The sequence below is a fragment of the Mytilinidion resinicola genome (genome assembly GCF_010093595.1).
Source record: "Mytilinidion resinicola strain CBS 304.34 unplaced genomic scaffold BDZ99scaffold_17, whole genome shotgun sequence".
Taxonomy (NCBI): Eukaryota; Fungi; Ascomycota; class Dothideomycetes; order Mytilinidiales; family Mytilinidiaceae; genus Mytilinidion; species Mytilinidion resinicola.
In genome coordinates this window covers 437,268-458,419 of record NW_022985453.1, presented here as the reverse complement: position 1 = coordinate 458,419, position 21,152 = coordinate 437,268, and the positions used below count along the sequence as shown (strand labels likewise).

General features: G+C 51.4%; 7 protein-coding genes across 7 annotated transcripts; 5 read left to right on the top strand and 2 right to left on the bottom strand.

Moving 5' to 3' along the window:
• Nucleotides 1-4,730: 4,730 nt before the first annotated feature.
• Nucleotides 4,731-5,607, bottom strand: BDZ99DRAFT_479932 (uncharacterized protein; the record flags this gene model as incomplete). The annotated part of the gene is made up of 2 exons (XM_033722299.1): nucleotides 4,731-5,197; nucleotides 5,262-5,607. 2 exons carry the CDS (start codon nucleotides 5,605-5,607, stop codon nucleotides 4,731-4,733), a joined length of 813 nt encoding a protein of 270 aa, XP_033572874.1.
• Nucleotides 5,608-6,626: 1,019 nt separating this feature from the next.
• On the top strand, nucleotides 6,627-7,470 carry BDZ99DRAFT_524155 (uncharacterized protein; the record flags this gene model as incomplete). Its single annotated transcript, XM_033725874.1, has 2 exons — nucleotides 6,627-6,930; nucleotides 6,995-7,470. 2 exons carry the CDS (start codon nucleotides 6,627-6,629, stop codon nucleotides 7,468-7,470), a joined length of 780 nt encoding a protein of 259 aa, XP_033572873.1.
• Nucleotides 7,471-9,260: 1,790 nt separating this feature from the next.
• On the top strand, nucleotides 9,261-10,067 carry BDZ99DRAFT_524154 (uncharacterized protein; the record flags this gene model as incomplete). The annotated part of the gene is made up of 1 exon (XM_033725873.1): nucleotides 9,261-10,067. One exon carries the CDS (start codon nucleotides 9,261-9,263, stop codon nucleotides 10,065-10,067), a length of 807 nt encoding a protein of 268 aa, XP_033572872.1.
• Nucleotides 10,068-11,324: 1,257 nt separating this feature from the next.
• Nucleotides 11,325-12,180, bottom strand: BDZ99DRAFT_479929 (uncharacterized protein; the record flags this gene model as incomplete). The annotated part of the gene is made up of 2 exons (XM_033722298.1): nucleotides 11,325-11,818; nucleotides 11,871-12,180. 2 exons carry the CDS (start codon nucleotides 12,178-12,180, stop codon nucleotides 11,325-11,327), a joined length of 804 nt encoding a protein of 267 aa, XP_033572871.1.
• Nucleotides 12,181-12,421: 241 nt separating this feature from the next.
• Nucleotides 12,422-13,257, top strand: BDZ99DRAFT_524152 (uncharacterized protein; the record flags this gene model as incomplete). The annotated part of the gene is made up of 2 exons (XM_033725872.1): nucleotides 12,422-12,716; nucleotides 12,773-13,257. 2 exons carry the CDS (start codon nucleotides 12,422-12,424, stop codon nucleotides 13,255-13,257), a joined length of 780 nt encoding a protein of 259 aa, XP_033572870.1.
• Nucleotides 13,258-14,361: 1,104 nt separating this feature from the next.
• Nucleotides 14,362-16,824, top strand: BDZ99DRAFT_479928 (uncharacterized protein; the record flags this gene model as incomplete). The annotated part of the gene is made up of 5 exons (XM_033722297.1): nucleotides 14,362-14,743; nucleotides 14,810-15,237; nucleotides 15,351-15,416; nucleotides 15,658-16,273; nucleotides 16,334-16,824. 5 exons carry the CDS (start codon nucleotides 14,362-14,364, stop codon nucleotides 16,822-16,824), a joined length of 1,983 nt encoding a protein of 660 aa, XP_033572869.1.
• A 3,230-nt stretch (nucleotides 16,825-20,054) lies between these two features.
• BDZ99DRAFT_524149 (uncharacterized protein) lies at nucleotides 20,055-20,847 on the top strand (the record flags this gene model as incomplete). Its single annotated transcript, XM_033725871.1, has 2 exons — nucleotides 20,055-20,352; nucleotides 20,402-20,847. 2 exons carry the CDS (start codon nucleotides 20,055-20,057, stop codon nucleotides 20,845-20,847), a joined length of 744 nt encoding a protein of 247 aa, XP_033572868.1.
• Nucleotides 20,848-21,152: the final 305 nt, after the last annotated feature.

Genomic DNA, 21,152 nt, shown 5'->3' with positions numbered 1-21,152 from the left:
AACTAGCTAGACGTCTATAGAAATCAGAGTTCACATCAATTTCAACCTGAGTGAGGAGTAGAGCGAATTCTTCTTCGAGCACCTGCACAAGGCAAGTGAGTCAATGAAAAATGTGTGTGTGTTCCAAAAACTGTTCCCCGCAGACATGGAGGGAGGATGGAGAAGGGTTTCCCACATGTCATTGGTAGACATGTTGGGCCATCCACTCCACATCATGCGGAGAGTTTCCACGAGACTCGTCGCGGAGCTGGCCAAAAAGCCAGCGCTCTAAGGGCGAGTCCTCGAAAGGGAGGAACATAACCCAAGGCTTAGCAGAAAGTGCGTCGTCGCCCGAGCTGCTCATGCACAGAAGTGCAAAAGCTTGTTGAAGACAGAAGGTTGGAGCTGGGTAGGAGGCTTATATAGGATCTGGAAGAAAATTAAGTGAGTGATTAGTAATCGACGCTAATGGACCGACAGGGGTGGTAGGCAGTGGTTGCCTGGCCTGTACAGTGTGGCAGCGGAAGTTTCCGATGCTCCTGCGGATGGGCACATAGATGTCCGAGGCAGCAGGCTGGCGAGATTGTTTGAGGCGGACCGCGCGCACATGCACAGCTTCTTGGGGCTTTCCTGCACCCGTTTTGGGACGCAAGGAGCATGACTGAAGGACGCTCAGGACTGTCACCACTGTCAATTGCTTCTGTTACTCCTATGTCGATGTCCAAGGAGCGCCCACGTAGCATTGTAGGCGGCACGTGCACTCCAGTCTCCGCTGCGATCTCAGTGTCGGCCTGCAGCAGTTCAGCCGCCCGGGCCAAGAGGAGATGTCATCGGCTCGTCAATCTGCACCACGGAAGCCGTTCGGCTTGCCGTGCCCCGCGTCCATCATGTAGCCCGACGGCTTGCGCTGTGACCCCCCCAGGGATCTAACATTCACGCAGTGATGGCGACTGTTAGGTTGGTCTTGCGATTCAGCACGTCTTCAATCTGCAGCATTGGAAGCCTCTCAGGCGCGCGAAGTGTGACAGCACTGAGTGTCCTCCAGCAAAAAATTCGAAGGCCGAACAGATTGCGAAGCCTCTCAGATCGCTTATAAAACAACCTCCACAATCGAAAACCGCTTTGACGACGGTTCAAGACCTCTCAGTCTTACACCGTTCATGATTCCTCTAGGAGTGTCTCGAGGGTGCATCGTGATGTGCAATTCCGTACCTCCCAGCGCTCAAATAGTGATAGGCTTCCAAATACACTTGATTTCCTTGGTCTGTAACGCCTTCTTAATCCACCAGCTCTTGCTTCCTACATCCGGGCTATCTTAATCGCGACACCGCCGGGGGGTCTCAAGCGTACATAGCCATGCGCAATTGCGTACGCCGCTACGCCTGAATCTTAAAGTATTCAATCTGTCCCTTGCTGCCTCCAAATCAACAAATGTCTAACAACTCTTTGACTTCTCCTTCTCGTCGTTAGAGGTCCGCTGGCTCACAATCATACACATGAACACTATGCAAGAGATCCGACGCTGTGATCTATACTCCACACAAACGCTAGACTCTATATGCGTGCTTTAGCTATTTACATCACGTCCGGCTTCACTTTCGTACGCCTGGGGGGTCCATCCAGCGTTTTGAAGGAGTGAAACGGCGGGGCGAAGCTGTGATATGATCTGAAGACTTGACACTTTGACATTGTAGTTGATTCACTAATCAGTCACCAGATGATGTCCAACGGCGCCAAGCGGCTGTAAAAACGCTATTCGTGGCTGCGATCTAATTTGAGGGCTTGAAACTTTGACATTGTAGTTCGTTCGTCAATCTGTAGCCGGAGGATACCTGGCGGCGGCGAGCGGGTACCAAACACTCTTCGTGGCCGCGATCTAATTTGATGGCTCGAAACTTTGACATCGTAGTTAATTCACCAATCAGTCACCGGAGGATGCCTGGCGGCGGCAAGCAGGTGTCAAACTCATATTCCTGGCTGCGTTCTAATTCACGGAGTCGATGCTCTTACATCGTGTCTTGTTATTCAATCGCTAGTCAGAGGAAGTCTGGCGAAGGCAAAGGACGTCAAAAATATTAACAAGGATGCGATCTGATATACGCTTCTAAGAGTTATACCTCTTGGTCGGTCCTCAATCTGTTCGTCGGATGATTCCTGGCGGTCGTAAGCAAGTGTCAAAGAAATTCAGAAAAGCGGGGTGAAATATGAATACCGGAGGCTTTAAGATCGTAATTAGCCTTCTAATCATTCGTCAAAGGCATTCAGACGGTGCCGAACAGTTGCCAAAGATGCGATTCGATATAGGAGCTCGAGACTTTGACATCCTACCTGAACATTCACTTGTTAGCCGAGGGCACTCGTGCAGCAGCAAGCAGCTGTCAAAGCGATGCAGAGCGCTGTGGTGTAATATGCGGACTCGAGGCTTTGACATCCTCCTCACATTCACTCGTAAGCCAAGGGCACTCGGACGGTGGCAACCATGCTTCAAACAGTTGCAGAACGCTACGTTTCATAATACATGCCCGAAATCTTGACATGTTAATTGATATTAGAATATAGAGCCAGAGGCATTCAGACGACGCTAAAGACTATCAAAAGGGTCCGAAAACCTGTAGTTCAAAATAAGGGCTCGGGAGCTTGACATCCTGCTCACAATTCAGTAGTAAGTTGAGGCAGGCCAAGCGGCGGCTAGCAGCATGCAAAACCATGAATGAGCGGTTTCCGTTTACAGCGTGAGGTTGGAAGATGGCTAAAAGCTGTTCTGAAAGAGGTGAAGGAAGTAGCTGCTTGATGTAGCCGCTCTGGAACGTGACATCGTATTTAGATGTCTACGAGCTTGTTGAGGGCAGACAAACGATGGCTAGCTGTAAGCAGTTGTGTGTATAGGAAGCTTCTATTTTGAGCATGCAGTTAAACGACTGCTATAGTCACGTGTGGAGGAGATGCGTAAAGCTGCGGCTTAAAACACGTGCTCTAGAACGTGACATTGTACTCGAATGCATGGTAACATGTCGAGACATGCCAAACGATTGCTAACAGTAAGCGAAACTTACTTAGGAAGCTCCCATCTCCAGCACGCAGTCAAACGACTGCTGTGGTGACGTGTCGAGGGGATGAGTAAAGCTACGGCTCGAAACACGTGCTCCGGAACGTGACGTCGCACTTGAATGCGTTCGAACAGGCCGAGGCAAGCCAAACGATTGCTAGTAGTAAGCAATAGCGTGCTTAGGAAGCTTTCATTTCCGGTATGCTGTCAAATGACTGCTGTGCTAGCGTGTTGATGAGATGTGTTAAATTACTGCTTGAAACACGTGCTCTAGAACGTGACTTGTATCTGAATAGCCGATAGTATGTTGAGCACAGCCAACCGATGGCCAGCGGTAGGTAAATGCATACATACGAAGCTTCCATCTCTGACATACGGCCAAAAGACTGCTGTGCTAACGTCCCAGAGAGATGTAGGAAACTACGGCTTGAAACACGTGCTTCAAAGCTTGACATTCTATCCGCGGGCTAGTAGCATGTTGAGGGATACTAGACGGCGACGAGACGCATGCAATTGCATGCATAAATCCATTCAATTCGCGGCGTATAGCCAGGAAGTTGCAGAAAATAGGCGTAGAAGAAGAGTAGATGGCTGCGGTCTGATGTTTGTGCTCCGGGTTTTGACATCCTACACGCATAGCTGTTGGTATACTGAAGGACTCTAAACGGCGACTAGTGAGAAGTAAAGCGATATAGAATAGGATGCAGTTCTCGGGGTAGAGCCAGGAGATTGTAGAATGCAGGCGTGGAAGAGTTGTTAGAAACTGCGACTTGATGCGCGGACTCTAGAACTTGACAATTTACTCGCATCGCTGGCAGCATATGGAGGCGTACTAGACGGCGACAACTAGCGGGCAAACGCACCTAGAGCAGGCTTCAATTCTCGATGTGAACCCAGAAAATAGCGGAAATTAGGCGTAGAAGAGGCGTAGCGAGCTGCGGTTTGATATGCATGCTCAGGACGTCGATATCCAACTCGCATAACATGTAGTATGTTAAGGATCTCTAGACAGCAATAAGTAGCGTGCAAATGCATGTAAAAGCGGCTTCAATTCTATTGTGAACGTAGGAGATAGCGGAAATTAGGCCTAGAAAAGGTGTAATGAGGTGCGGTTTGATAGTCGTGCTCGGGACCTTGACTTCCACCCGCATAGCTTTCACCATGTTGACGGCCTCTAGACGGTGATAAGAAGCGCGCAATAACATGCAGAGAGGGCTTCAGTACTCACTGTGAGCCCAAATGGTTGCTATACGGAGGTGTCAACCGTGTGCAAAGAGCTGGGGCTAGATAGACGTACTGCAGAACTTGTCATCCTATTTGGATTTGTAGAAGCATGTCAAGAGACTCTAGACGGTAGCGACAAGTACGCAAAGCAGCACTTGGAAGGCTTCAGTCTCCAGCGTAAAGCCAGATGACCAATGCCCTCCTCTTCAGTCCGTGCGGCCTGGTGAACCCGTGTACCCATCAGACTATCCAAAAACCCCCATCTCCTCACCCCACCTCGTCCTCCTCTTGAGCGTCTTACAGGATAAACACCAACTTCCACCGAGCAACATGTCTATGTCAACCAAGCCTTGCGCTGGTGCCCGCACAAGACATTTGGCTTGCGTTCAGCATACACCTACTAGCAACCGACCAAAGCGAGTTTGAAGCAAGAACAGACACGAAGAGCATTGGTGACCAGCTATGGGGGCGGCCTGAAGGGTCAACCATGCGCGAGATCCGCCACCACCTCATCTGCACAACGTCTCAGCTCGCGAAACAAGGCCCGAAGTTCTTGGCCATTGTCGACCATTTGGTGGATGTTCTTGCCGCGTTCTCGACGAAACCGCGAGAACTCCGCGCGTAAGGACTCTCGCAAAAGGTCGTTGAGCTGGCGGTCGTCGGCAGGCAAATTGCCATACATCTTGTAGTTCGCGTCTAACGGGCGGCAAAAGTCTTGATCCTTGTCGAAAACCCAGTTTTGATACAGGCCGCGGTACTCCCTCTGCGGTGCCCAGCAGGATTCGAACCCAAACTGGGTATACGTCAGGTCCAAAAACCAGACCTCGCTGTTTCGGAACGTGACCTTGAAGACACAATGGAGGTATGAACCCTGGTCCTTGTCGTGAGGGAACTGGACGACGAGGCGCGGGCGCACAGGCATCGTGAGGACTTCGACGTTGGCGTAGTCTACGAATAATAGTCAGCATTATTGGTCCAATCAACAACACGCCCAGCAGGACTGATTGCATACCCCGGAAGACCTTCTCCACGATCGGTCCCATGATCTTTGGGGCGGCTTCGCATGCGTTCCGGTTCAAAATGGCCCTGGTCACCTCGGGGTTGAGTAGCACGGTGGCCATCCCACGCCCAGGACCCGCCCACTGGCCGTCGACTTGCAGCACTCGGCGCGACTCCAGGCGTTGGCGTCCCGCTCCTATCGGCATTTTGCACTCGGCCTCTGGCAACTCTCGACAGGACGTGATGATGACGGGGTAGATGGCCTCGGCGACTTCCTGCCAGGCCGGCTCGACGAACTGCTTGACGACACGTTCGAAGTGGGCGGCGGTGAAGCTTGGGGGGAAGATGAAAGACGGCATATTGAAGAATTATGGCGTGGATGTGTGAATGTGCGGTCTGGCGCTGTGTGTGATGCTGCTTGCTGGGCTACGGCGTGTGGGCTCTGTTTTGAGGAAACTCCAGAGCGCCAAGACAATCCAATTTTGACGGCCACAATGAGGGGTCTCATCTCAACTCTTTCGTCTCAACTTCGAGGAACACCTTATTCACGTGTTCTAACGCCTGGAGGCAATACTAGATCGATTCCACCAGCGAGACGCGCGAATCACATCACTGACGCTCGCGTCATCCCAACACCAACCACTACCACGACGGACTGCATACATAGTCTATTCTCAGGATGCAAGAAACGGTCTTCTCCGTACACGATTGCTAAATTCTCCAAGCAGACCAAGGTTTCGCCAACGAGGCGGCCTCATGAACCTCTTGCCCGTGCGCTGCCGCTACTCGAGATGCCTCTACCGGGTTTCCAGGATCTAAACCAGACGTAGCGTTTGCAGGACTGGAACTTGGATGAGAGTTTGACTAGGAGCGGGCTGCATGCTAGAGTTTCTCCAGACAGCGATATCGGCTAATCAAGGACGTTTTCAAGAAGTGTAGAGTCACAAGTGGCCGGCTCATGACCTCGATTTAGACTCGTCGTCGAAGACGTGTTGGCAAACTAGAGACGCATCTGAACAGATTCTTTGGGCACCTACTGTACCAGTGTAGAATTATTCTTGGTATGGTCAGATTTTACAAGGTGTGGCTTGTATTGTACTCGCCTTTGTTGCAGTTGGTGGCATTCAATAGAGCTTCACTAATAACAGTATCATTGACAAACAAGCCAATAAGGCAATTTTCATGATTCTCTGCCTGGCAGGACCGTGAAGTTCAATGTTGAGACGCGTCCCTTCACTATTGGCGGGACTCGTGGTGGCCTGTGTTCCCCACAACCTTTTCTAGCGGCCAACTCCAAAAACAAACTCAATCAAAACACCCAGCATCACGACGACCTAAAGCACACACTTCTCGACATCTTCGCGCCATAACTAGCAATATGTCTGACCACCTCGACGACCACTTGGACAAAGTTGCGGAAATCCTCGGCGTCGCGTGGGATGTCGTCCTTGAGGGACACAATCTACGCACTATCAAGGAATGGGGCCTGGATATAGAGAAGCCAGATATAGAGGAACCAGCAGTCGAAAGCTCGGGAAAGGCACCCTGGGGTCTAGGAATTGTTCCTTTTGTCCCTCCAGGCCTTGACTTGGCCGCTGAGAACATTCGGGCGATCTTGAACCGCGAGCAATGCGACCATGCACCGCAGATTATGGCAAGAATTCTGCTAGAAGCATTCAAAGGTATGCACTTCTAACACAGCCCATGCGATGCTCTGTACGTGCTAATACTAACAAATCTACGTAGGCGCTCAGTTCAAACTCCTCACGCTTGCCGTCCGGCCTGAGAAAGCGATCCCCCTCTTCAAGAAGGACGTGCTCTGCCAGCAGGACGCATACATACACACCGTCGTCACAGTCAAGTTCCCCGGCCCTATCCCGCGCTGGTGGGTCCTTGATTTGACCAGAAGCCAGTTCGGCTACGGTCACGTCTGGATGCTTTTGGACACATACTGCCAACGATATAAAGACCCTGGATCCCTGATCGCCTCGTGGGTACCCCTCATTGTGTCGTCAGGAGGCCGCGCGCGTAAAGACCCATTCTTCGAAGCGCTCCGCGACAGACTGTTTGCCACGTTTTGCACAACGCTGCGTGAGCAAGGCCTGCACAGCATCCAGGATCTGGTGATTCTCCACCCAGAGGACGCCCGAGAGAAGGCCGACGTGCTGGTGGAGGCCCTCCGAGCGTGCACGGAGGACACGGCGGCGGAGTGGCGGGTATGAGGGATGGGGGTGGAGCTCACGCAGGGTGAGCCCAGTATGCCACTACGCCGACGCTCTGATACTCAACCTTCGCCCCCCGCGCTTCTAACCTGAGTGGTGTGTCCTAGATGCGTGATGTTGACGGGGGATCACGTTGGGGGTGGGTAACGGGGGCAAGGCGTATCTGAAGGCGTCGGCGGACGGGCAGCTGGTGTTTGGCCATTAAGTCGTTTGAGCAGAAGAGGCGGATAGAGGGGCGGAAGTCTGACGGGTACACGGGCTAACCAGGCCACGCAGACTAGGGGGCGTACCGGTGGCCGGTGTCGCTTGCAAGAAGGGGGCATTGGTTTTCTGGCTTTATGCCGGAGACTGAAGTCTCTTTTGTTGGAATTACTACTTCATGTAGTATCATAAACCACTAGACGTTGCCTGAATATGAAAGAACCACGGAGGATGCACTGATATCAGGTGAGTGTAGCCTTTTGATTGCTGCAGGTCTGTCACTGCAGGGAGTCCTTTAACAGAGTCAAGAGTGGCAGAGGCCATGTCACAATCAATGCGGTTCAGATTGTACACCCTTCTTATCCACGCCTTTGCCATGCGGTTGTCACCGTATGGAGCCCTCTGATTACCCATAAATTTCAAAGGTGAATGTCAAGATCAATGCGTTTCAAATTACACTCCCTGCTCATCAACATACTTGCCATGTGGCTGTCATCGTAAGGAGTCCTTTGATTATCCAAAAATCGTAGGTACGGATGTCAAGTTCCACAGACTTCAAATGAAAAGCTTGTCAGCTAGAGATGAGATAGTGCTCCATGGGTCCCCTGGCCACGGTAAGATAGCTACCACGCTTTGATATCTACTCGCGTCTGATCTGTCCTTCCGAGAGAGTGACATCCGTCCCTAGGGATTATGACGCTTCAAGGTACCCCAGTCGGCGGCAGCATGGTAGCAAAATGATGTCTTTGGTGTCGCGAACTGACGGAGGGTTGGGAATCATCAAGTCGAGGTCACGTGATACCATGCAGGGATTTTAGCGAGCTCCCAAACCCCAGCCAATCGCTTCATCTTTTGCTATATGGTTGCCGCCGCGATATGTCTCTTAACATACCTAAAATCTTGATGGGCGATTTCAAGTTCTACAGACCCTATATTGTCCATCCATGTAATTGTGAGAGTATGAGCTAGACGGAGGACTCCAAGCGCATGCCAAATCGACAGGTAATACGGAAGTGCAAGTTCGGACGCATTGATCTTGACATCGTACCGCCAAATTCTAGGTCTATTAGAGGCCTTCTAGCGGCTGTAGATGCCTGGCAAAATGTGTAGAAGAATGTTTAGATTCATAGGGCCCAAATTGCTCATTGTATTGCCCTTCCCTTTTCCAAGTATGTATCACCGCGATCAGTCCTTCAATAGGTCCAAAAATCTTTAGCACAATGTAAAGCTCAACACAGTTCAGATTGCCCTCCGCAGTGGGTGTCGCCTCATCGTATACGCGCAACCGCATGATGTCCTCTCACACGCCCAAAAATTGAGACCGGGTATTTCAATGTCCCCAGAGCCTCAATTAGCGGTCTGGGAAGATTATGGTTTTTGAGGCGCATATTCACCCCTTTTCTGCGAGTGGCAAATTCCACATAGGTGGCGTTCCGGCGAAAGCGGCACTACATTCACCTTGTACTGGAACGCTCATGAACAATCCATCGGGGATGGGCTCCCAGCGGAGCATTTTTCAAGAAGTAACCTCAACAGCAGCGCCATACCACCACCGGCAAAGTTAGACCAGCTTCAGTCAACCAATCAATATGTCTCCACAATTCGATGCCTCTCACTGGGCCTGCGTGGTCATGCTCTTCGTTGAACCTACCTGGCAGGGCATCTTGAAGTCTCTCTTTGCTCTAAAGATCACGTCGTGCAGGTTCGAAAAGTCCTCATGGCGACACAATATCCGAGTCAAGGGGCAGCACGTGGGAGTTGAAGATTTCGGCCTAGGATTTCTGCCTCCAGAGCTTGAACTGGAAGATGCGAAAGCGATCCTGAATTGGAATGCCTGCGAAGAGGCGCCCCGCGTTATGGGACTGATCTTGGAGGACATCTTCGCAGGCCATGCAGACATCGGGATCCTTTTCCTCCGAATCCGCCCGCCATTTGCAGTCCTCTACAATACGCAAGGCGACAAGCCTCGTTATGGCCACACGGTAGTCTTAGTCACCTTCCATGATGGTGAACGTTGGATTTTGGATATGACCGCGGCGCAGTTTGGGGTCCGATGCTGGATGCGCGAAAGTGACTATCGACGCTTGTGGCAGAATGAGAAAGATGCGGAGCTCGACCAGCATCGCTCCATGAGGGAGCTGTACGAAGAACGCAAAGAAGCAGATGAATTGTACGATTATGTGCGGGAGATGGTGTTCGAGGACTACTGGTTGTACTTGTGGCACGTCGAACAAGACTCAAGTATTCACCAGCTTGTGAAAGACGCCATAGACGTTTATGTAGACGTTTGCAATCAGGAACAAAAGGAGAAAGCTTTGATGAAGATCAAATCCTTGCGGGAGACCCTACAGACTACTGTGGAGGCCGTGACAAAGGAGTTCCGGAACTCCTTTTGATTTGGTATTGTCAGATAGTATCAGTTTCTGTTTCTTTGCTGATACTTCGAGCCAGTAGAGACGCCCCTGGACTTACCGTAGCGGAGCAGCCTGTGGAAGACCACCTGCGACCTGGTTTTTGGTTGATTGGCAGCGGAGATCCATGAAGCTCTTGATCTGGGCTGCCCGGAAAATGTCATCGCTAGTAATGAAGTACACGTCCTCAAAGGCAGTCTGACGACGGTAAGAGCTTGGAGGAACAACACCTTTGGGAGCCAGTCGTTTGGCGACGCTCAGAGCATATCATGGGCTTCTGCATTGTAAAGAGTGTGCAGGGGCAGTCAAACAGCGCTAAGATAACAGAGAAATGCCATTTTTGAAGCCCTACCAATGTGAAGTGTTCTGAGAATGATGTTTCCGCTGAAGATTTACAACCTCGCGGCGCTAGTCAGGTGGCGGTATAAGGACGGGAAAATCGCCGGTTTTGAGTGAAACCCAATTTGAGCTGCATGTCGAATACCATTGCGTTGCATAATTTAGACAGCCTTGAAGTCAGTCAGGCGGCACCATAACGATGGGAAAACGCTAGTTTTGAACGACTACAAATTTGAACTCTACGGAGAATAACACTGGCTTTCAAAATTTACAGAGCTTTGAAGCTGGCCAGCCGGTGCCAAGAAGACGGGAAACGTGGTTTTGAAACCGCATCAATTTGAACTGCCTGGAGAACAATAGCACTGCTAACAATATACCTACCGTTGGATCCGGTTAGGCGGCGGTATGAGGATGGCAAAACAATGGTTCTGAATGACTACCAATTCGAACTGCATCGATAACAACATTGCCTTCCATGAATTACATAACTTTGAGGCTAGCCAAGCGACGCTATTATGGAGGGAAAACCCCGCTTTTGAACCCCTAGCAATCTGAAATGTCCGGCGGACGACATTGCTACTGATAGAATATGCACTCTTGAGGCCAGTCAGATGGAGCTATGATGATGAGAAAATGCTGTTTTTGAACCCTTTTCGATTTAAACTGCACAGAGAACAACATCGCTGCGGATAATATATACACCTTGAAGTCAGCCAGACGACGGTGAGACAGAAGCACTTACTATACGAATTGAGTCCGTCTTAGTTTGGCCTGCAAGCAGGTTCCTTATCCCCAACACTGCGTAAAAGTGCGGACTCGGCGCTGGGGTCCCCCTCTTCTCCCAAACTTCTCCCTTCTTCCACTCCTACTCTCCCACTGTCGCCCTCTCTCCCGCTCCAACAACTACCCACCAAGCCCCCCGAGGTACCACTCCACGTTGAACTCCACCCTAGTCGTCGTGGTAGCGGCGCGGAAAAGTTCCACTACTTCTCGTCGGCGAACGGGGTCAAGAACCACTTGTTCCTTCGTGAGGTCACGCTCTGTCATCCACGCCTTGAAGGCAGTGTCCAGATTGCCTCGGAGCTTGAGGAACAGCGGGTTCCAGTACGCGCGGTTTGGGCGGTCCGAGGCCAGCAACAACGACGCTGCCTCCTCCAGCGTCATGCTGGCGCCGTCTCCGTACTCAGACACCACGTACTCCCGGCGGTACTCCTCTTCCGGCACTCGAAGCTTGGTGACCCCGAATTGCCCTCCCGTTATGTCGTAGAAAATCGCCCCAACCTTCACCACCGTGTGTGCCCTTCGGAGTCCATCCGCCTGCAACAAGGGCTGCCCCCCCGTGACCAGCCAGGACTTTGGCAGCATGTGCAGCGAGAGCACTTCGGGCGAGCCATTGTCTGTACATATACGTTAGCATTAGCGTCTTTTCGCGCAATTGAGTAGACTTACGGCCAAGGAGGTCGCTGATGATCGGCCCTAGGACGACGGGCACGTCGTCACACTGATTGTGACAAAAGATTGTGTTGAGGATCTTGAGGTCGAGGTCTGGCGGTGTCCACTCGGCGGTCCACTCTGCCTCGTAGTGATAATAAGGGACTGTTTGGGAGGCGTTGTCTTCGGCCGGCACGATGTCGTTCTCCCAGGTGCCCAGTGTGAGGCGGAACGGCGCGTACTGAGGCCGGATTGCCAAGAAGATCTCGAAGATCAGCGAGGCGGCGCTCTCGTCGTAGTCAGGGGAAGAGGTGTTTGAGGAGGCCATGGTGATGTTTAAGGATAATTTGAAGACGCTGTGTGTAGGCTGAAGTTTGCTGCTAAGCTGGAGTCACGATGGATGCGTTGAGTCTGTGGTTCGCTGCAGAAGTTCTAGTCGAGGCAGCTCGCGTGACTTTGGCGAAAATAGTGAAGGGCCAAGGCCGCACAGACCATGCGGCCAGTCTCAGATCTGAACACCTTCCACAGCACATTGTCAATCAGCATCATCCTTCGAACCTTCTGCGAGAATGGCAAGCAAATCGACGTACCCCTCCGCATTCTACCGCGTCACAGAGAAGATCAAAATCTTCTACGAGATGTACAAAGCCGGACGGAAAGCAAGTCACCCTCATCACATCATCAGAGTGGATAAGTCCCGGCCTGGCGAGCTTCGAGGCATCAAGAGGGTCACCTCGAGCCTGGTGCCTGGGCGCCCATTCCCCCAAGGCACAAGCGCAGAAGACGAGCTGGCGCTGTTGGAGTGGTGCGATTGCGATGTGACGGCCTTTGCTTTTTTCGACCTCCTGAAGGAGCACCTAGGTGGTACGTTCTTGCAGAACGCTCATTGACGCGGGGGTTGCTAACTAGTATTATCATAGACGACATAGACTCGATCGCCTGTTGGAGATTCCGTCCTCGCCCGCACCGCAAGATTTGGATCACCCCCGAAAACGAAGACAATCCCTACGTCCATTTCGACCACAGTCACATTCAGGTCAAGGTCGGTGAGGTAGTTCTGGCCGTGGATTTCACCGGGGGGCAATTCGGCTGGCCGTTCGCTATCACAGGGCTCGAGAAATACTATGACGATTACTGTGATCGCGCCAAAGCACCAGTGGAGGTCGACGTGGCGGAGTGGGCCAAAGAGGCAGGGCCAGGTTCATTCCCGGTACTATATCAAAAGACCCTAAAGAGAAGCATCGCGGCGTACACCGAAAACACTGCGGAAATGATGGAGGATATTGTCGAGAAGAAGGGGACAGAGCGAGAAGCGGCAGAGGCCAAGCTGATGGAGTGCTTACAAGAGGAGATGGAGAGGTTTGGAGAGTTCTGCGATATGGAGGCAGACTATGCGGGTATATAGAGCGATTGTAATACTACTTTGTTCACACAGTTATCCATGCGGAAAGTTTAAGGTGATCAGCTACAGTACTAGGTCATAAGTCTAGGCACACGTAAATCTCACTCCTCGGGAACCACGCTTGCTAGCTCGACACCACTGGAAGGGGTGCCCTAGCTAGCACGTCTCTAGCCTGCCAAACGGTAGCCCTACTTTCACTGCATGGAGGTTTTTATTGTATATGCAATTTTGAAAGTCAGTCCAGACACCCCCAGCAGATACAAGGAGTGTCCAAACTTATGTCATAGAGCTACAATTCCCCAGAAGTTTGCCCGCTGTTCGAGTTTGGGCAGCAGCTTGTAAAATCCCTTCGTCGCCATCAAAGAATATGGAAATAGTGCACAAGAAGAATGCGGAAACAGCATACAGTATTACGCGATGAGTCTGGGCACACGGACATCTCACTGCTCGCGCTCCAATTTTGATCGCTCGATATCACATTAAGGACTACCCTAGCAAGCACATCTTCGGTCAGGCAAACGGTAGGCTAATTTCTATTGTTTTGACCTTTGCATCGTAATTTCGGCTTATGCACGTTTGATAGCATCGTACGGAGTAGTCTAACTAATAGGTAGCCGATCAGTCAAGAGGTAGTCCAATTCTTGCCGTATAACCTTTACGTTGTGCTCTTCTCTTTTGCACGCTCTACGCCACTATATGGAGTACCCTAGCTAGCATGCCTTCGGTCAGTCAAACGGTAGCCTATTTTCCACTGTGACGAGTTCTACATCCTACTTAAGACTCAGAGAGCCTATGGGAATACCCCAAGCAGATGCGAGGAGTGCCCATACTTATGGCTTGGTACTTTACTATGCTCTATACGATGCGTGAAATATCATTACTTCTGCGCTGGGAATCGTGGTTGTTATGGCCCGTGCGTCAACACTTATGCATGCCCTAATTCGGAGAAGCTCAACGCCCAACCTCCACAGAACATCCGACCACGAATATCCTCCTCCGCTACCGAACGACAAATTGCATGCCTCCGCCTCCTGAACCAGCCATTACGGTCACTTCCTCTTCTCGCTACCTCCCCGCCATCCAAAATACCCTACCTACCTAACCCACATGGATCCCGCCCTGGACCAGACCGAATTGACCGATATTCACAAACGCCTCATACAAGCCAGCAAGGAATTAAGAGAACTGGTTGGAGGAAAACAAAAGTTGGAGGCTGGGGCCGAGGAAGACGACGGCTCGACCCGTGCAATGCTCCAAGAGTTCGTCATGCTGTGCATGCTGACGATGAGAGTTATGTCAACTCTCACAGCGGTGGAGCCGGTGGCGTCGTCGGAGAAAGAGCTGATAGCGATGCAGGCAGAGCTCGCCTTCAAAGAAGGATCCTTCCCCGCAGGAACGCCGTTGGACGAGCAGTGGTCGCTGACTGCGTTTCGAGAATGTGATTTGACTGTGTTCATGTTTGTGGACGTGCTCGGAGAACTCATCGGAGGTAAGCTGTTCCCCTGGAATTGAAATAAGAGCCGCAGGTCTACAGAGAACTAACGCTGAGACATAGAGAAAGGGAAAGCCACCTGGTGGATTGTTGATTGTCCAAAAATTGGGAAGAAGATCTGGGTCAAGAACAAGAAGACAACGGAGCAGAAAATGTATAGCCACAGCGTTATTCGAGTAGACATTGGCGGCCGAAGCTATATTCTGGATCCTACCGGCTGCCAGATGGGTTGGTGGGAGCTTGTCTCTGACTTGGAGGGCTATGTGGCCCGTCACAGCCAAAACGGCGAAGACTTGATACCCGCCAACGTCATAGAAGAGCAGAAGCAGTATCCTGCTGGTTGTTTCGGCATCGAAATGCGCGCCGTCATCAGGGAGGCATTCATGGATTATCAAGTTGACGAAACAGTGTTGATTGACAAATTAGTAGCCCTGTCACCAGATGACCGGGCCGCAGAGTATACAAAACTATGGCTACATGTTGCGGCAAGGGTCCATGCAGCCCGCGACAGCTGGGAGCGCACATTGAGGGAGAAAGGCAAACGTGGTCTGAAGCATGGGCCGAGGATTTGAAGCAGCTACCCACGGAGGAACACGTTCCATAGCTACAATGGAGGGACAATGGACTGAGACGATGGACCATTGGCACCCCGAGACTAGGCGTCAAGCTGGTAGGTTCTTCCATAACCTCCTGAAAGCAGCTCCTGAAGCTGTACTGCCTATTCTGCTTCTGTGAACCGTCGTTGTGAGGCATGATGTCCAACTCCTGTTAGATAGGGTAACTATAGCTCCCCGTCCACCCTCTCCTACTATTACATAGATGATAGAACTGCCCACCCTGAGAATAGTCTAGCAAATTCTCAGCCGCGCGTGCATGCATTGATAAGCCATTGTACCTTCACTGTGATATAGGGGTCTGTGCACGGGGCGGCCATCCATAAACTCCACTCTCACCCACTGCAAGCTTTTCAGCAGCAACACCTCGCTCATCGCATCACGACCCTGCCTAAACCGACATCTTCTTGCACCCACGACGTGCCGCTGCCACCGTCTCCATCTCCTCCTCATCCGCCGCCTCTCCACCGCCTGTCTACCCTCTTTCCTTCTCTCTCCTCCCTCCCCTCCACCCCCGCACCACCAGATATGGCCAAAACCGAGACCTCCGGAGACGCCGAGCGCACCAAAGCCTTCGCCGAAGCCCTCAAAGGCCTCGAGCAGCTTGACATAGAGCCGAAAGTCCCAAATCTTGACCCGAAAGACTACAACACGGTACGCATGACCGCCGAGTCCGTGATCCGACTCTGCAAGGACGTCGTGCGCCGCGTCTCCTTCGCCAACGTCGAGGACATCATCAACGATGAGCCTGCCGGCAACATTCTGGGCGTGGCAAGGGACGCAAAGGTTGCGTTCACAGGCGGCTCGTTCCCCCCTGGGACCCCGGAGGAGCAGAAGATGGCCCTAGTGGCATACAGGCAGTGCGACCTGTCGGTGTCGTTGTGTGTGGAGCTCCTGCAGGAGATCCTGGGGGGTACGTCGATAAATCATCATTGTATCATTCAGTGACAAGGGCTAACGGTAGTGGCTATAGGCGAGGTGCTGGTGGACTGGTGCACGTTCACGCCGCAAGAGAAGAAGATCAAGAAAATTTGGATTAGTGACAAAGACTTCCCAGACTATCATATATTCCGACACAGCGTCATCATGTTTCGTGGGGGCAAGCTTTGCATGATAGCGGACCCGACGTACGAGCAACTGGGCTGCACTGTGTCAGTCCTTCCGGAAGTAGACTTCGAAAACGCGCACGAATGCTACCTCAATGCGGCGGATAAAGAGACGGAAATGCAGATTTTCTCGGGGTTTTGGGCGGAAGTGAGAGAAGTTATGGCACGTGGCGTGGTAGAGTGTTACGGAGAGAAGAAGATGTTCCGCAAGATGAAGAAGATGGCGCCAGAGGAGAGACACGCTATGCAGAAGGCGTTGACGGAGAATGTTGGGGCGGCAGTGGTGGCTCTGAAGGACGCTTGGGCTCCAACTTTGGAGAAATGGGGCCGGAAGGGGCTACGCGGAGAGAGGGTTTAGAAGATGCGGCGTGACAGTAATGTTACTGAAGTTTACGAGAGTCTGAGGTCGTTTTGCCTATGAAGTCTCCCCTTTCCGTGACTATATCTACCCCGCTCATTCCTGCCAATTCTTGCGTTCGTCCTGCGGCATGGTTTATACCTTCGAGACACCCCTGCCGCTATGCCTTACCTCGAATAGCTGAAGTAGAGTTTTGACAGGTGCTATTCTAAGCGTTGATAATAGACTCCGATAATGGGCCTGAAGACAGTCCCGAGAGTGGGTGAAAACATGGATTTTTCTCACATCTCACGAATTGAAATCATACTCTAGGTATATTTCTCTCTCCCTAGCGCCGTTTGGAGAACCTCAACTTGATTTCTAGACTCGATACGCTATGTAAAAGTGACAACAGCCCAGATCACTCCGATCCCAAAAGATTTTTCAAAGGGGACCGAGGAGAGCTTCCTAAGATTTCACAACTCCGTTGAACTACCCACATTCTCATTTCAAGTCCTCAATCCTTGGTATTTGGCCCAATTTGGCACTGCACGAAGGTTCTAAAGTGGAAGGATTGTATCCGCTGACGATGTCATGGCCACCGGAGCCTACATCTCTCCGCTGCTAGTAGAATGTTCAAAATTGGCCTAGGAGAGCTTCCTGCAGTTTCTCGACTCCATGTATTGCCCGAGTTCTCAGTTCAGGTCTTCCAGTCGTGTTAGTTGCTCCCTTTTTAGCACTGCATGGCTGCCTTCAATTGGCAGGATCACATCTGCCAATAATGTCATGGCGACCCGAGCCCAAATCTCTCCGCTGCCAATGAACTTGTCAAAAAGGGCGCAGGGGAGCTTCCTCAAGCGGGAGCAGACTAGGTGATGACACGCTCCCTTGAATCAACTCTTGTATTCTTCGTATCAGGCCTCGTATTGGCGCCGTTTGGAGGCCTTCAGCAGGAAAAAGCATAAATACAAACGATGTTATATTCCGCAGAGCACGAATTCATCCACTACCAACAGAATACGCAAAACGCACCCAGGGGAGCTTCTCCAGACGGGAGGAATCCAAAGAAATCAAGGAATCCTATATGATGTCCCCGGACGTCGTTTGAGGATTCTCAACTGGAGACTTCATTCGGCGAAACGATGTCAAGTTCTCAACATCTCAAATCTATCCGCTAACAATGAGATGCTCAGAAGATACATAGAGAGGCGTGTCGAAACGGAGAAGCAGCGTGTGATCGTACACACCTTCTTCATAATATCGTCTGAAGATCCTTAACTGGAAAATTTAATCGGATGGATGATGTTAAGTTCTCCAGACGCCAAGTCTACCCGCGACCAATAGACTGCCTAGAAAGCGCCCAGAAGAACTTCCGGGGGTTGCGGAAAGCCTTAGAACGATATGACAACTCAAATCAGAGCTACCTTCTTTGAGTCTTGCTTCCATTTCCCCCCTATGTAAACGGTCTCAATCAGACGCCTAACTCAGACGCCCGAGGTCAAGTGATGGAGAGCCGGAATCAGGCTGTGGACAATGAATCTCTCAGCCGCAGTCATAATTACACCTAATCCCAAGTCGTTGCTGATATCTTTGGCGTTTTCACTCTTCTCGCACTCGTTTGAAGGTCCTCAGCGAGCATTTTAGCCTATGCCCTCCAAGCCACGTCCGGAAGAGCTTGGATCTGTCTTTGAATATTGTGCTGACCGGGGAGACGAGGAATCACTCATATACGTAAATCATGGGCCTAGATCTCTTCATTCTGCCTTCTTCTTGCCTTCCTCCGAAGATCCTCAACTTGAACTTTTGTGTCTACGCTCGATGTCAAGTGTTGGAGGGTGTACATTTGGCTGTCGGCATCAGGCTGCCCGACGAAAGTCTCGGAGAGATTCAGCAACTCTAATGAGACAATGAAATATCTGAAATCCTCAAATCGTAGCTTATATTCGTGCTATGTGTCTCTCTCTTAACACTGGAAGGAGGACCCTCGCCTGAATCTCGGCTGTGAGAGGGTATGATACATTTCGACCGCTTGAATCTGGGTGAATACATTGGACGACTAGGGGAGAGTGGAAATCAGATCACACATCTTTGCTGTTTGCTAGGTCTCGATGTCGTGAGGTGGCTCTTGACATAGTCTCTGATTTCTCTGCCGTGTGGTATAAAGCAGCACTCCCCTGAATCAGCCCGATGAAAAGCACTCCTCGAGAGGGCACTCAAATTAGCTCTTCGAGAATACATGCGTTCAGAATGAGTCCGTATTCGAAGGTGCTGCTTGAATCAGCGCCAAATATATGTCGACTCTACAACGTTCGAGGCGCTGTCTGGAGTCCGACGGCCATTAATCTACACGTGCAAGAAGCGCTGTTTTCCGTTAGAAACGCATAGCACCAAGCGATTGGTTGGGAATGCTCCTCGTTATGCTGATTCAATTAGACAGCGCCTCAATGCGAGCATGGGAATGAGCACTGGCGGTGGAGGTTCACAATCTCTTAAGTAAGCTCCCCGGAGCCTTTAGATCAGCATATAGATTATAGTATGAGGCAATTTGGCATGTGACGCGAGCAATACTATTATTTACTCTTGAGTCTGCTTCTGCATGTCGATGTGACTCTGCCATCGCCGAAACTGCCCGAGATGTGTGACAGTTGTGTAGCAGCACTCAGCGACATGGTACAGCTCCGGACGTGCGGGGAACTTGGAAAACACAGGCACTAGTATCCGCTATACTGTACTGCTTTAACGGAAGCTATATTCTCAGCTTCCCAGGGTGGAAATCAGGGATTGTGGGCGGCGGCAGCGTGCGCAAAGCTTCATCTCCCTGGCAGCTTCATCTAGAACTTCAAGGTTGCCCGAAAGACTCCGGACCTCCTCAACGAAGACGTAGAGGCACTCCGCGAGCCACATGCTGCGTGTGATGACGGCGAAGTACCCAATCGTTGTACACCTGCTCAGTGAGCCTCTCCATTTGTCGCATGCTAGCCTCTCACGGCTCGTTATCTAGACAGCAAGTAACCCTACGCAGGCTTGTCCTTGTGTGCAAAAAGATCAATTTGGTGTTCGAGATATGATTGAACTTTTCTGATCTGTGGGCGGGCCCGTGCGGCGTCTTGGCCTCTCACTGTCGTGTTTTGACCGCATCTCGCTAGCTACCTTCACCTCCGCAGCAACCGCCACAGCGTCGATCGATCACAGCAGCAGCGCGCGCAAGTTAAACCTCATCCAGACACACACATACGCTCCTACAAATCACAATGTCTCATTCGAAAAACTTCGGCACAGAAGCTGCCCGCTACCTCCTCCGCCTCCTCCACCTCGTCCTGCTCGAAGACTCGCCACAGAAGATCGCCACCGCCTGGGGGGAGAGGCACCGCGTCCTGCAGAATGGCCACTACCGCACCCTCAACGTCGTCAGATTCCGCGCGGAGCAGGCGGAAGCGTGGCAGATGCCCAAAGACATCGATGCCGAGGCCGCGCGCGCGATCCTAGAAAACAACACCTGTGACGACGCGCCCGTGATCTTGGGCTCAATTCTGGAGGATGTCTACGGAGGTATGTACATTTATAGTCCGTTTTGGGGTAATCTGTTAACATCAGGCAGAGGACACCGTCGAAGTCCTGACCCTCTGGGTCTACCCACGCCTGTACGCCCTCCGCGCTGGCGTTCCTCCGAGCCCCAAGCGGCTGCACACTGTGCTCCGAATTGGCACCAATATTCTCGACCTCACGGGGGGACAGTTCGGCTTCAAGTGGTTGTGGGGCTCAGAGCGTGACTACCGCGAACAGTTTGAGGCACCGGGAGGGCTGGAAGTGTGCGTTTCTCTTCCGAAGCTGTGGACCGATATGGCGGAAGATCGTCCAAGGATGAATGTTATGTACGCTTTTTTGAGGTTTACGCTCAAAGTAGGACAAGATAGATGGCTGAAGGCGAACGGGGAGACGTTGGAGGGGGTTATAATGGGGGAAGATGAAGACAAGAGAGAAGATCTGTTGGAGAAACTTCGGGTTTGTGCGGAGGGAGTGTGGGAAGAGAGGGGACTGTGGTGATAGGGGGAGGAGGGACGCTGGGTAGTTAGATTGTAAGATAAGTGTAAGAATAAGGGACTGGATTGGAATTGAAGCTTGTTCGTCATCGATTTGATAATATCTTGCCAATGTGAAAAGGGCCTTATCATGTTGTCGTTTTCTAGCAGCAATGTTAATGTCCAGGTAAGTCACATCAACACCGCTGCAAGAGAACCCTTTTCTTTATGTCATAACACTGTCAAGATGGCCCTGGCTCCTTTCATATTTTCAAGGTCAACTGCAATATCTAGGTAAGCCATATCAGAACCAACACAAGATGGTCACTC